Source organism: Chrysemys picta, chromosome 2 (genome assembly GCF_011386835.1).
Source record: "Chrysemys picta bellii isolate R12L10 chromosome 2, ASM1138683v2, whole genome shotgun sequence".
NCBI lineage: Eukaryota > Metazoa > Chordata > Testudines > Emydidae > Chrysemys > Chrysemys picta.
In genome coordinates this window covers 81,304,208-81,317,670 of record NC_088792.1, presented here as the reverse complement: position 1 = coordinate 81,317,670, position 13,463 = coordinate 81,304,208, and the positions used below count along the sequence as shown (strand labels likewise).

The following is a 13,463-nucleotide window of genomic DNA, read 5'->3' as shown; positions in this document are numbered from 1 at the left end:
GGCTTTACAACCGGTTTGATTTTATACAGCTAGACTTAATAGAGCTTTTTGGGCCCAGGGCCACATCGGGGAATAGAAATTATATGGCGGGCCATGAATGCTCACAAAATTGGGGTTGTGGTACAGGTAGGGTGACCAGATGTCCTGATTTTATAGGGACAGTCCTGATTTTTGGGTCTTTTTCTTATATACGCTCCTATTACCCCCCACCCCCTGTCCCGATTTTTCACATTTGCTGTCTGGTCACCCTAGGTGCAGGAGGGGATGTGAGTTCTGGGTTGTAGGAGGGTGCTCTGGGCTGGGATTGAGGGGTTTGGAGAGTGGGAGGGGAATCACAACTGGGGCAGAGGGTTGGGGTGCAGGGAGAGGCTTGGGGGTGCAGGCTCTGAGCAGTGCTTACCTCAAGTGGCTCCCAGAAGCAGTGGCATGTCCCTTCTTCAGCTCCAATGCAGAGGTGTGGCCAGGAAGCTCTGCACTCTGCCCCTGCAGCTCCCATTGGAGCGCATAGGAACTGGAGTGGGGCCATGCTGTGGCTTCTGGGAGCCGTGTGGTGCGGCCCCCGACCCAGCGCCCCACTGGAGCAGGCAGAGCCACATGGTGTGGCTCGCGAGCCAGCTTAAAATAGCTCAGTCCACAGTTTGCCCACCCCTGTACTAGAGTATATTTTTTCAGCATGGTTGTGCCAGTTAGTGGTATACACAGGGTCTATTTATGCTGTGAGTATTTTGTGTTTGTTCATCTCAGATTTTTTTATAATGCCTTAGGAGCCAATTCAACTTTGGAGTTTATTTTTATTTTTTTTAATAGATCATGTTGTTTGGTCTACCTAGCTACTGCCTCTCGGGGAATGGATTACCTACACCGATGGCATAATCCCTCCTGTCAGAGTAGGCAGTATCTATACTGGAGCACCAGAGCTGCAGGATTTTAAGTGTAGACAAGCCCTGAGAATAGATACACCAAAGGCAATAAAACAGTCTTCCTATAAAGCTCCAACACTTCCATTTTCCTGGACTTGGCTGGCCCCTGTATAATTACAATGCAGATGAAGTATCACAAAAACATTCTTACTTCATTTCCTTCATTCCCTCGGGGTCCAATTCCACCTTCCTCCCCAATGCACTTGCAAAAAACAGCACAGCACGTCCTTTCAGCAACGTTAGTCTTGAAAAGAGGAAGAAACAACCTGTGAAACTTCATTTTTCATTCACACTTCCCTGATCCTGAGCACATTTAAGACACTGAGAGTTTTGCATTGAATTCAGGAGGAGCAGGATTGTGCCTTGTATTCTACAGGCTAGATCCTCAGCTGTGGCCGAGCAGCACCCAGTGCAGCAGGCCTTTGCAGCACCCTGATCCTGGGGCTATCTGGCAACCAGGGCTGGTCCCAGGCTAAATTAGAGCAGCCTCACTCCTTCCTCCTGGCCCCTTCCCCAGCCACACTCCTTGCACCAACAGCTGCCAAGCTAAGCGGGCTGCTCCAGTACCATGAGAAGATTCTCTCACACAATGGGAAACTTCAGTGGACTGAGCAAGTTGACTCTAGGCCACCAGTGGTGGCACAAAGCAGCCCGAGCATACCAGAGAATCTTGCCCTCCATGACTATTGTACTCTTCTCAGTTCAGTTGTGAGCCTTGTTCAGTTCTTTAAGAAAATGACTAGGGCCTTCATCAAAACTCTAATTAGACACACTGGAGCTTCTCTGAATGACTTACCACATACTTGGACAGTGCTTTGGCGATATTGCTCATGCCAATAGTTAATTGAGTCATGTAGTCGAATCCCTTTCCAAACTCAATGAACTGAAGCTCATCAAATTTAGAGGCTCCTTCCAGAACAACAGTCATCAATGCATCCAATCCTGTTTAAAACATTGACCATAAATGAGCAAAACATAAAACATTTATCCAAATGAAAATTTTAGACAATTATTTAGTTGATGGGATCCTTGTGTGTAGGAATTCAGATTATTATATGGGTAAAAATAAAGATTATAGATTAAAGGATGAAAATCATGATTTATCTTCACATTTTGTTTTTAAGAGTCCATAATTAATTTATAGAAAATAAATGGGCCAGCGGCAATCCGGAATCAGTAGCAACCGTGGAATGAATTCTCTGAGTGAAGCTTGAGCATCAAAGAACATGTGACCGCTGTGGCTGTCAGCACAATTATTTCCAGAATAGTTTATCCTTTCACCTGAAAGCAAGTTTTTAATTTTCAAAATAACACTGCCTTGTACTGAAATTGAGTTTAAAGCTGAAGAAAACATACACACATTGGGCTAGATCATCCACTGAGGTAAATCCAAAAATGGAATACAATAGACTGAAAACAATTATCCCAACTTTATGGCCAGAATTTCCAAAAGAGCTCAGCACCCACATTTAGGACTAGATATTTAAAAAAAACTCAGCTCCCGTATATGCACCAAAATAAGTGGCCAGATTTTCACAAAAGCTCAGCACATTGTGTCCATGTGAACACTTTTGAGAATCAAGCCATCAGCACCACAATCTGAGACGCTCAGCCCTTTTGAAAATCTGTTCCCAGTGACAGGTGCTGAGCAAATTTGGTGCTTTTCCTATATTTATTTCATGACCTTGTACCACTTGGTGGTGATTGTGGGTTATCACACCACATCATCATGCATGGAAGCTTCATGACAAGGCAAACAAAAAGCAATGTTAGGACATAACACTCTGAATTAGTGGCTCTCACTATCTCCATATCCTGGCTGCTAAAAGGGAAGGCATTAGTTTTTCTTCTGTCCCTTTTTCACCTGCCTTTCTTCAGCTAAAGAGCTTTGGGTTGAGTAATTTAATATAAATATTTGTCCGCTTTAAGATACCTTTTTTTCTAAGTTCTTCTGACTTTTGTTCTAGTTCTTCTACATCTTCATCCAAACCATCTGAAAATACCAGTAAAACCTAAAGAAAGATAGAAAGTTTGAAGTCACAGGAAGTCAAAAGCAGAATTAAAACAAAAGAACTTATTTTTGGACCAAAGTCTCAGTGTAAGAGACTAGGTTACCTTCCTTCGATTTTGATCATCAGCTTTGCTAGGAAACGTTTTCCAGAGTGACTCCAGGAAGTTGACATTAAGACGAGATGGTTTGTTGATCAGGATCTCTCTCAAGCTGTTCCATATTTTCTCACTGTCAAATTGGAACTTTGAAGACACGGGTGTAACGGTGTTGTTCAGGTAAACTGCCACGCTGCTCTGTGTCTTTGTCCCCACATTGCAACTCAGACTGCTTAGGGATGTGAGGGCTTTTAGAATGTCAGGAAGATATGCTTTCAGCTGGTACTGTCCATGGAATAAACTGTCATCTCTCTTTTGTGAAGAGATATCAAATCCCATAACAATATCCACAAAACAAGCTATAGTAGGGAAGAATAAACAAAATATCACAAATTAATGCACAAACAAATTTAGGTGGAGGAACAGAGAGAAAGAGGGGGACAGAGTTTAAGCTAAAGAATCATGGTAATTGTAGAAATCAGTCAGATACGGACAGGAAAACAAGACAATAGCTGGTGGATAGAATATGTATAGCGAGGTCCTTAATGTCTTTAATCCATATCTGAGCCAAATTCACCCTTAATTAATCTTTTACACCAGTAGGGTTATTCCAGGGATGAACTTGCCTCAATAGATGTACTTCTGCTGAAAAGAAAAGGGAAATACTTTCAAACAGTAATTGTAATTAACTGAAAAAGTATTTTGAAGTTACAATTATTTTTTCATTTGAACTATTTAACAAATTTTACTCTCATTGATGTCAATGTGAGTTTTGCTGTTTACTTCAATGGGAGCAGAACTTGGCTCAGTTTCATATTATTTCCCATCCCCAACAATAGTTAAACAGACAAACTTTTTTTTTTTTTTTTAATAGTGCACTGTGTTGGAAGATGCTTTAAGAGTTAATGATGCTGTACTAATAGCCTATTCAATACACCTAGAAGTCATACTGACAATTCTGTTTCACATGTAGGTCAATACTAACAAATAGGGTGGAACACCTTAAACCAAGATAATTTAAAATGACAACTTTAAAAAAATAAATGATGTAAGTTAGGTTAAGCCTTTATAAAATTAATTTGAAATTTTGTGCTATTGCAACTTTAGAATAAAATGTATAATGCACTTAATTATAAATGCTCTTTTTTTAAATGCCGGTACTGGTGGGGTATCTTATTTGAGTTTTACAAAACTGCTATAGGCAAAATAAAAGTATTGAAATTTAAAGCCCTGATTGTGCAGGCATCTAAGCAGGTATCTAACTTTACTCATCTGAATAGACAATGTGGCTACTCTTTTAAATTTAAATATATGCATGAGCACTTGTATTTTTATGAAACACTTCTTCGTGACAATCTTTATCACTTCAGAGCAAAACAGCTTCTGTGTTAACACTCAGAATTATTTAGACTTTCAGTACATTAACACAGTTATTAAGAACTTTTATTTATACAAATGGGCCATTTAAAAAAAATATCCTAAGGTTAATTACCTAAATATGAGCTTAAGGATCAAAGAGATTTTCAAGACCACATAAAGAACACAAGTCCCAAGGGCTCCCAACTGCAACAGCTGATGGAGGATCACAGCCTGGTCAAAGCATTTCAGTTTCTTGACTTATGGAAGTTCAATATATACAAGATTGTGTTGTTGTAAATATAGCACATCGAGTTTATGTTGTTCTCACAGTAAGGGTTAATGGGGAACTGGAATTATCATTTTCTGCATAAATGAGTATTTTAAGAGTGAAATCTCTCAATTGAAAAAAGTCTGTGTAAAACCTCAAATTCCAACAGTTAGGAAACAGTTATTTAAAACAGTATAAAATAAGTATAAAACATCCACTTTAGCAATTTAAAGCTATGAAGTAGAAAGAAAGTAAAGAATTTGCAATGTGTAAACAAAATATATGATTCAATTTAAAAGGTTAAATTGAAAGATTGAAATTTAGATTATTTTTAAAAAAATAAATTATGGTAGGTCTTCACTTTGTGAACAAAGAAATGATTTCTTTTGCCACCAATTACATCTTCCTATGCTCTTGCTACTGGCAGTGCTACTACATGACAGTGTCAGAGCAGCTGCACCCCCACACCAGAGAAAGAGGACAAAGGCAGACAGGGAAAAGGAAGCAAGTGACACTCTTCCCCAAGCCAGAGAAGATTTGTTTTCATTAGTCTCAAGCTCTAGGACCAGGCTCTAGTGAAAGAAAGGAGAGGGCAGCTCAGTGCTCTGACAATGGCTGTGAAGGCAGAGAAAGTGCCAGCCCAAAGAGGAGGTGAAGAGTCAAATATCAGGCAAGGCAAAGGAAAATCACCTCCTTTCTTCAATGGGAAAGTAAAAAGGAGGCTCCTCTGAGTCAAAGACTTGCAGGCTAAAAATCAGAACAGCTGTAGCACGGGGATCCAGATACCCTAGAAGCAAAGGGGTGGGTGGCGGGGAACCTTGACATAAAGGCATATAAGCCGAAGGAAAGTGATTGTAAGGATCAGAAGTTCGGGTTTTAAGGCAGTGGAGGTTAGTTGGTCAGTTTCTGCCTTCTGCCAAGATCTGCTCAGGACAAGAAAGGAGGAGTGGCCATCAGGGAGCTTGTTAAGGCTTCTCAGCATGGAGCTATCCCAGCATGCTTTGACTCAGCCCAAAGGTGAATTTCTATTGGCTGGGCATAGCGAGGAGCCTACAGTCAACTTGATGGCATTCCTCGGTCTGTTTGGATGAAATACAATAACTTTTGAACTGTCATCTGCTAAGAAGGCAGCTTCAACCAAGTCTCTAATTACTTCTCTCTCAGACTGAAAGAAAAAAGAACAGTGAGGGGAGAAGAGGAACCTGGGGGGTAAGGGGGAAGAGACCGGGAGGGGGGGACGACACAGAGCCCCTGCCAAGAGGATCGGGTTGCAGTGAATCCCTGAAATAGAGGGGGATGGGAGAGGAGTACACAGAGTTTGTGGGAAGGAACCGATGAATGCAAGGAGCCCCCAGTGTGTGCAATGAGCTTGACCTATGGAAGCAACAAAGTGTGCGACCCCCTAGTTTATTTTGAAAGTAGGAGCAAAACAGGTGCAGCCATTTGTGTGTTACAGGAGTATGTAAACAAAGCATTTTCCCCTGTATGTTCCAATCAGTAATTTATAAACGCTGTCGCTAGAAAATTCAAACCTGGCTTTTATTAGTCCTCAGTGATAGTCAGAAATAATACAAGTTTGAAGAAAGATACCTCTAGAAGTGGGACAGAGGCAAGAAGTCAGGATTGAAATCTGAATTCCCCCCCCCCCCCGATTCATTTATACTTACTTGTAGGAACATCAGATTTGCATAGATCATCAACGAGTCTTTTTTTAATAATCTTCAGCTCATTGGAATCATTAACAGTGTACTTCCTTTCCGGGACGCCAGCTATTTGCATGAGCTGCGAGTGATCAATTTTCCCAACTCCTATAGCATATATATGAACACCTTCCCTCCTCAGATCTTCTGCTGGTTCAGCAACATCATCACGTGACTTCCCGTCAGTGACTACCAGCAAAACTGGTTGGACGTTTCTTGTTACTCTTCTGCTGCATGCTGGTGCAAAGAATTCCCTCACCCGCTTAAGTGCATCTCCAATTAAAGTTCTATTTCCTTTCATCTGCTTAATTTTCTGAATTTGAATGTTCAGTTCTGATTTGTTCTGAAAAGCACCCAGGCTGAATTCTCTTTTATACCTGTCACTGTACTGGGCAATGCCAATTTGAACATTGTGATCAGAATGAATCTGATCTATTATAACTTTCAAGAAAGACTTCACCAGGCTGAAGGAATCTGCCTTTATACTTTTGGAACCATCAATCAAGAAAACAAGGTCTGCTTGAATTTCACACTCTGAAATGGAAAACAAAAGGCAAATTAGCTTATTATTTATATAGTGCTCATAACAGACAAAGAAAAGACTGGGTCCCTGCCCTCAAAGAGTTTTCAGTCTAAACAGAGACAAGACAAAACAAGTGCAGACAAACACAAAGGAAGTGGGCAAGGTGAGAGCAGGACAAGGCTTACAAGTACAACACTGAGATTGCTTTGTTTTTTTAATATTTTTATTACATGGAAGTAATCCCAATTGGGTTTTTTTAAGATAACTTTGGGGAGAGACTGAGCATGAGGGAGTGTGGAGAGGGAAAGATGGGGAGGGGAAGAGGAAAGCTCAGAAGGAAAAAGAGAAGGAAAGAGGGATGGAGGCAGGCTGACATCCTACAGCAGGATGAGTGTGGTAGTTGAAGAGAGATGGAAGGAGATTAGGACAAACAGCAAATCAGTTGGGCAATCAGCAAGTGTAAAGGCAGATCAGAGTTTGTATTTTAGAGGACAAAACTTCTGATAACATGAGGACACCGATTGTGGGTGAGTGAAGGCACTTCCCACCTCTTCCCTGCTCTGCTGCTGGAGGAATGAGAAAAACTCCAGCTCCAGAGACTTTAAGAACACTCCAAAGTTCCTCCTGCTGTTTTTCTTAGTGGTCAGGGAGATGTGGCTATGAGCTCATGTTCCCAGGTACCTCCTGGTTGGATCTGGCATGGGATGGGGATTTCTGTTCCTCACTGGTGGGAGCAGAGCTCCATGGGTTGAGGTTTTTGAGACTGGAGCAACAGTGGGCTATTACAGGCTCACACAGAACCCATGGGGAAGAGCAGAGATTCAGGCGAAGGACATTGCCTATATGCCTGTCCCTTTACAAATACTTTGGATGGTTTCTGCTTCTGGAACCACCTCCACGCTCCATTCAGCATACATAAAAACAGGGCATGTGGGGCAGCCTAATTCTCACAACAGGGAAAGCAGTCTGCAACAACTGGATGCTAGCATGGACGCCCCCCCGCCATAAAGTTTGGTGGACGATAGCACTCCAGTAGCCCCAGGAGGGGAGGTTGATTACAGTCCACTCTGACCCAGGGCACTGGTCAATCCAAACAGTAATTTGTAAGTATTCTTGTGAATAAATACATTCACATTGATGGTATCCATGGAATCATGTTATTCATTGTTTGCAAGTATTCCGACAGCTTCCAGGCAAGTGAGAAAACTGAGGGAGTCACAGGAGTGCCACAAATTTTAATTTGAATGCTCGTCAGCAAATTTATACCAGAAATACATTGTCACTTGTTATTCTTTATTCACCTGTTAAAAAAAAAGTTACACTCATCCAACTGGGGAGCAGAAACATCATGTGACTTACATTGGCCAGCTAACAGTGCAAATAATGAATAGAAAAGAATTGACCAGTTAGCAAAAAGCCCATAGGGTCACTGTAGCACAGGGGCTTCTTACTGCCCCCCAGGCAACCCCTTGCAGCCAGAGATCATTCTGCAGCACCCTGGCTCTGTTATCCCCTTTTCAGGGCCCTTTAGGACTCATAGTTCAGAAGGGGTTCCAATAATAAACAGGATGTCTTGGGGGGATTGAGTCCTCTGACACATACTGGCCCTGTAGGCCCTAGGCAGTTCAAAGTCCCTCTCCAGATTAACACACAAAACACAAACTCAGTCTTCATCCCAGCTGGCCTTTACAGTCTCTTTCTTTCTTGTTCAGGGTCTCTCTCCCAGGCCTCACTGCCTAGAGACTTTCCTCCAACTTCAGCTTTTTTCCCTATTAACTCAGGGCCTTTACAAGGAGGGCACAAAAGAGTCTCCTGTAAACCTATTTGCAACTTTTTCTCCCACCCCCCTAATGCTTCCTGCTCATTTTATCCTGCCAGCTCCTGATTCAACCCAGGTATGGTTCATCCTGCAATCAGGGCTGGCTTAGCCCCAGGCTATCCAGCACATGGGGCCAACCACCCTGTTCCAATGACAGAGGCTATTCAGTGAACATTTAGGAGTATGCGCCAGAAATCTGGATTTGAAAACAGTTTCAAACACTAAAAAGGACCAAATTTAACAATTTATTTGCAACAAATCATTCAACTAGCTGCACAGACCAGCAACCTAGAAAGTGCACCTAAAGTACTAATTTTTAACAAGGGACAGAGAAGGGCATTAGGAAAAATAGAAATTGTGGGGCCTGATTCTCCACTGTCTTCCACATTACACGCTCCGGTACACAAGCATAAAGTGGGCATAAAACCCTACCAAACTGGATTTCCTCACTAGTAGGAGTAGCATTTTACAGTCTCTTTGCAAAGATGCAAGTGACTCCTCTCGGGTGCAAAGATCTCTGTGATCCCTCCTATGGCCTGTGGGTAAATAGATAGGAGCATGGACAGGCAAATGAAGATGAATCTGACTGGTTGGTCATTCAAATGTGTGTTTTTATACAGCACAGGGGTTTAGAAGTGTAGACCTATGTGTAACTGTATGGAACTAGAGCAGTGGTGGACTACCTGCGGCCCGTCAGGGTAATCCGCTGGTGGGCCACAAGATAGTTTGTTTACATTGACCATCCGCAGCTCCCAGTGACCGTGGTTCGCTGTTCCAGACCAATGGGAGCTGCGGGAAGCCGCGGGCTGCAGGGATGTGCTGGCCGCCGCTTCCTGAGGCTCCCGTTGGCTGGGAACGGCGAACCGCGGTCCCTGGGAGCTGTGGGCGGCCATGCCTGCGGACGGTCAATGTAAACACACACTCTCATGGCCCACCATGAAGCCATACACACTGCTTTAGAGATGTGTCTCCCTGTCTTTGCCAATTTTTAAATAAAATGATGAGGAAAGTTTAAACAGTATAGACTAGTAAAACAAACACTTACCTGGTTTTGAATCATCACATACTTTTTCTGATATTGCTACAGATGTGTTTTTGAGTCCTTCAAATGTATCCACATAGTAACATTTGTCTTCTGATCCAGCCATGGCCAAAAGCTCATCAGGTTTTGCTCCTTCTATCCCAACAGCATAGATAATAATTCCATTGTCTCTTAATCTCTTGGCTGTGTCACCGAGCTGTGCTGCATCATGGGACTCACCGTCTGTTATCACTATAAGAATCTGTGGAACTCCCTTACTTTTGCGGCCGCCATGCTCCTGAGCAAACAGAGCTTCCGAATAGCCAACTGCCTTGGCTGTGAACGTTAAACCTTCTATAGTTCTATCATTCTGAATAGCCTCAACAATCTCGGATTTTGTTGGGTACTGGTTAAGGTAGAAAAACATTTCCGGTTCATCAGAATATTTTACAGCTCCAAACTGAACTCTATCTGGAGCGACATCAGATTTGTTCACCAAATCAATCATGAAGTCTTTCATGGTCTGGTATTGTTCGGGACTTATGCTCCCAGATCCATCTATCACAAACACAACATCTAATCTTTCTATCCTCTTACATTCTGTAAAAGAACAAATGACAAAACAAAAAACCCAAACAGGTAAGTAAGTACAGCCTATTACTGAATCTTTCTTACTAGTCCCCTTGTATTCAAGCAAAGCTTGTGAATTTGGATCACTTTTTGGAGGCCGTAACACAACTGAACATCCTATGTTAGGCATGTTTTGGGAAAATCCATCAGTCCACAACAGAAGGGCCTAACCACTAATCCTAAAATAACGGAGAGTTTCAACTTAATCTAAAATCCAGAGGGACGAGGAGAAAGAAATGAATAGTAACACAGAATGGGATCATGCTACATGATCATAATGGCCTCTTCTGGCCTAAAAAATAAAAAAATTAAAAAAAATCTATGAATCTGTATTCTAATAGAATACAAACACCAATTAAAAGCTTTTGTTCCCCCCCCCCCCAAAAAAAAACATATTTTAAGATTTTCATTTTTGGAGTTAAGTCAAATTTCTGTGATCCTTGTTTTACAGAGTCATCATACACAGTTTTATGTACTGTCTAATAATGGAAATGAGCCAAATTCTGCTGCCATTTGCATCTATGCAACCACACTGAAATGCATGGAGACCCACCAGGCATCAATGACAGCAGAATTTATGTTGTGCTTTGGATCTATTGCAATATTTTCTTCTTTGTGTAAGAAAGATGTTCAATTTGGAGACTGAAGCTGCACCATCCCTGCACAGCCCCCAAGGCCCTCTGTTGCAGTGACCAACAAGGGGTGAACAGGACTTTTGTGAAACCTATTAAAACTACTCCTAAACTAAAGATCAACGTTTATGATGAGGAGATGGGAAGTCAATACTTGATTAACAGTTTACTAAGGAGGACATTGTAGCTCCTAAACCTGGAACAAAATATTTACATTTCAGGGCATAACACAGTGGCAGGTTTGATCTGTTCTCACTTTGCAACAGCAAAAATGTGTTTTCTGCAATTGGATAAGTGAGTGCAAGAGAGACCCAGATCTCAGTCCTGTAAGCCCCTGAAATGGAACATGCAATGTGCAAAGAGGAGAGAGACTCCGTGTGCTCTCCCCAGCCCCATTGAGCAACCATGTATGGGGCCAGGCATGACCTGGCCCTGGGCTATTCCATTTTTCAGGTTCTTATGCAACAGCAAGTGCAATGTTTGGATAGCAGCCTCTGCAGGGAAGTGTTTGCACAGATGGTTATCATTCTATTTTATTCTATATAGGTTCTTATACTGCAATTATCACCTTCATAGACCTGTGGGCCTTCCAGCCATGTATTAAGCAGTGTGTGTTTTTTCCTCTCATCTTCTCCCCAGGGGCAAAAGTGTGTTTAGTGAGTTGTTTTGAATGTCAACCCCACTCCCCATATATTGATGTTAGAGAAGGCAAGGTCAATGGAAAACACCTTACACTTGGAGTGGTCGGTAGAGAGGTTTGTGATGGTCCTTAGTTCCTGTGAGAGTTCATTTCACATAGTCCTGGACTGGGCCCCCCCAAAATGAGTAGCATACGGTACTCACTACCATTTTCACAGTTTTATGCCTCTTTTGCACTTTCTTAAAAGTCTTGGCTACATTGGGTTTGAACCACATCTGGAACCCAAACTGAAACTTGTAAATACGGTTCCAACAAAACTAGTTTCCAGTGCTGTATTGCTGTACCTATCTATCTTCTAGGCCATTCAGGGTTTCTGTGTAAATGAGTACTACTAAAGTCTATCGGGTAAATACAACCTATAGGGCCCATTTTTGCCCTCATTTACATATGTACAATTTCTATGACTTCAATAGAAGTTGCACCCTTGTAAATGAGGGCAGAACTAGGCCATTAGTGTAAACAAGAATCAGTCCCCAAGGATGTTTTACACTGCCAGAGCACCACAATGGAGCCTTAGTAGAAGTGAGAATCAGATTTAGTCTTTTCTTACACACATTAGCATACATATTGTACTTTTAAAATATTATGAAATTTATATTATTTGTTTGAGAGAATATAGCATCTTTGAAAGCTAGTAGGACAGGCCTGCTGGTACCGTGAGCCAAATTCTACCTTCATTTTCTCACACACTTTTAATCCCTGTAGACATTTCCTGGAGAAGATGGCATTGCAAGGAGAAAGCACGCCTGTTTATTTACTTTATTACAATACTCAACTATCTGGACAGAGCGAAATTCCTACACAGTCACAGACTGACATGAGTTATTGAAAACTGCAGTACTTACTTTCCTCATGAGGCCTGCATATTCCAAAGATGATCTCATCTTCTATGTGCTTCAGAATATCAAACTCCTCAACGTAAAAAACCAGCTCAGGCTTCCCACTAATCTCTTCCAGCTGAGGTTTATTTGCATTAAACACCCCAACAGAGTAGATAATAACACCTTGATCACGTAAGGCTGTTGCTGGACTTTTTACTTCATCCTGTGCTTCCCCATCTGTAATCAGAATAAGAAACTTTTTGACAGCCAGACGTGCACCTTTGGGAGGCTTGAAATAATCAGCTACAAATGTCAATGCGCTTCCTGTAAGTGTATTTTCCCCTATAAGAGACATCTTATCAATAGCACTGAAAATGTCAGTTTTTGAAGAGTATCGGTCAAGCTGGAACTCTTCGTGTTGTGTGCCACTGAACTGGACGACTCCAACCTGCACTCGGTCTGCGCTGATGTCAGATTTGTTCACCAGTTCTCTCATAAAGTTTTTCATTTTCAAAAAGTTCTCTTGTCCTATGCTTCCAGAACTGTCCACTAGAAACATGATGTCAGCTGTCATTTCTTTGCAGGCTATAGAAGAAAACATATTTATATTAGTATAGCCCAGGCTGTACATTAAAAATAAGTTAATAGACTTAACTGGGGCAGGATGGTCTGGGATAGAGGGTGGGTGCTAAGATTTCTGGCTGTGCTGGGTAAGTGTGGGAATAGTGAGGTAGGTGGATGGATGGGGGGTGCTGTCTGGAGAATAGCTGGGTCGGGGAGCCTGGGGCCAGTACTGGGCCCTCTCTCACATGCTGCTACTGCCCCCTCCTCCAGTTGCTGCTATGCATTAGAATCTACTAGGGAGCAGCTAGAAGTGAGGCAGAGAGGTCACCCGAGTGTCACAGCAGCTACCAGGAGAATCAACTGCAGAGCTGTCCCTGCAGCCTAACCGGGTGCATGAGGA

General features: G+C 42.2%; 1 protein-coding gene across 8 annotated transcripts in view; it reads right to left on the bottom strand.

Annotated features, from left to right (window-relative positions):
* LOC101953593 (collagen alpha-6(VI) chain-like) overlaps positions 1–13,463 on the bottom strand; it is a 268,888-nt gene that overhangs the window by 225,568 nt on the left and 29,857 nt on the right. For all 8 annotated transcript variants that reach the window (XM_065583596.1, XM_065583595.1, XM_065583594.1 and 5 more), the window contains 7 exons: positions 12,524–13,084; positions 9,741–10,316; positions 6,321–6,887; positions 3,036–3,385; positions 2,854–2,932; positions 1,717–1,862; positions 1,072–1,164 (listed from right to left, as the gene is read on the bottom strand). In XM_065583596.1, the coding sequence (XP_065439668.1) occupies positions 1,072–1,164; positions 1,717–1,862; positions 2,854–2,932; positions 3,036–3,385; positions 6,321–6,887; positions 9,741–10,316; positions 12,524–13,084 (2,372 nt within the window). The remainder of the gene's footprint in view (positions 1–1,071; positions 1,165–1,716; positions 1,863–2,853; positions 2,933–3,035; positions 3,386–6,320; positions 6,888–9,740; positions 10,317–12,523; positions 13,085–13,463) is intronic.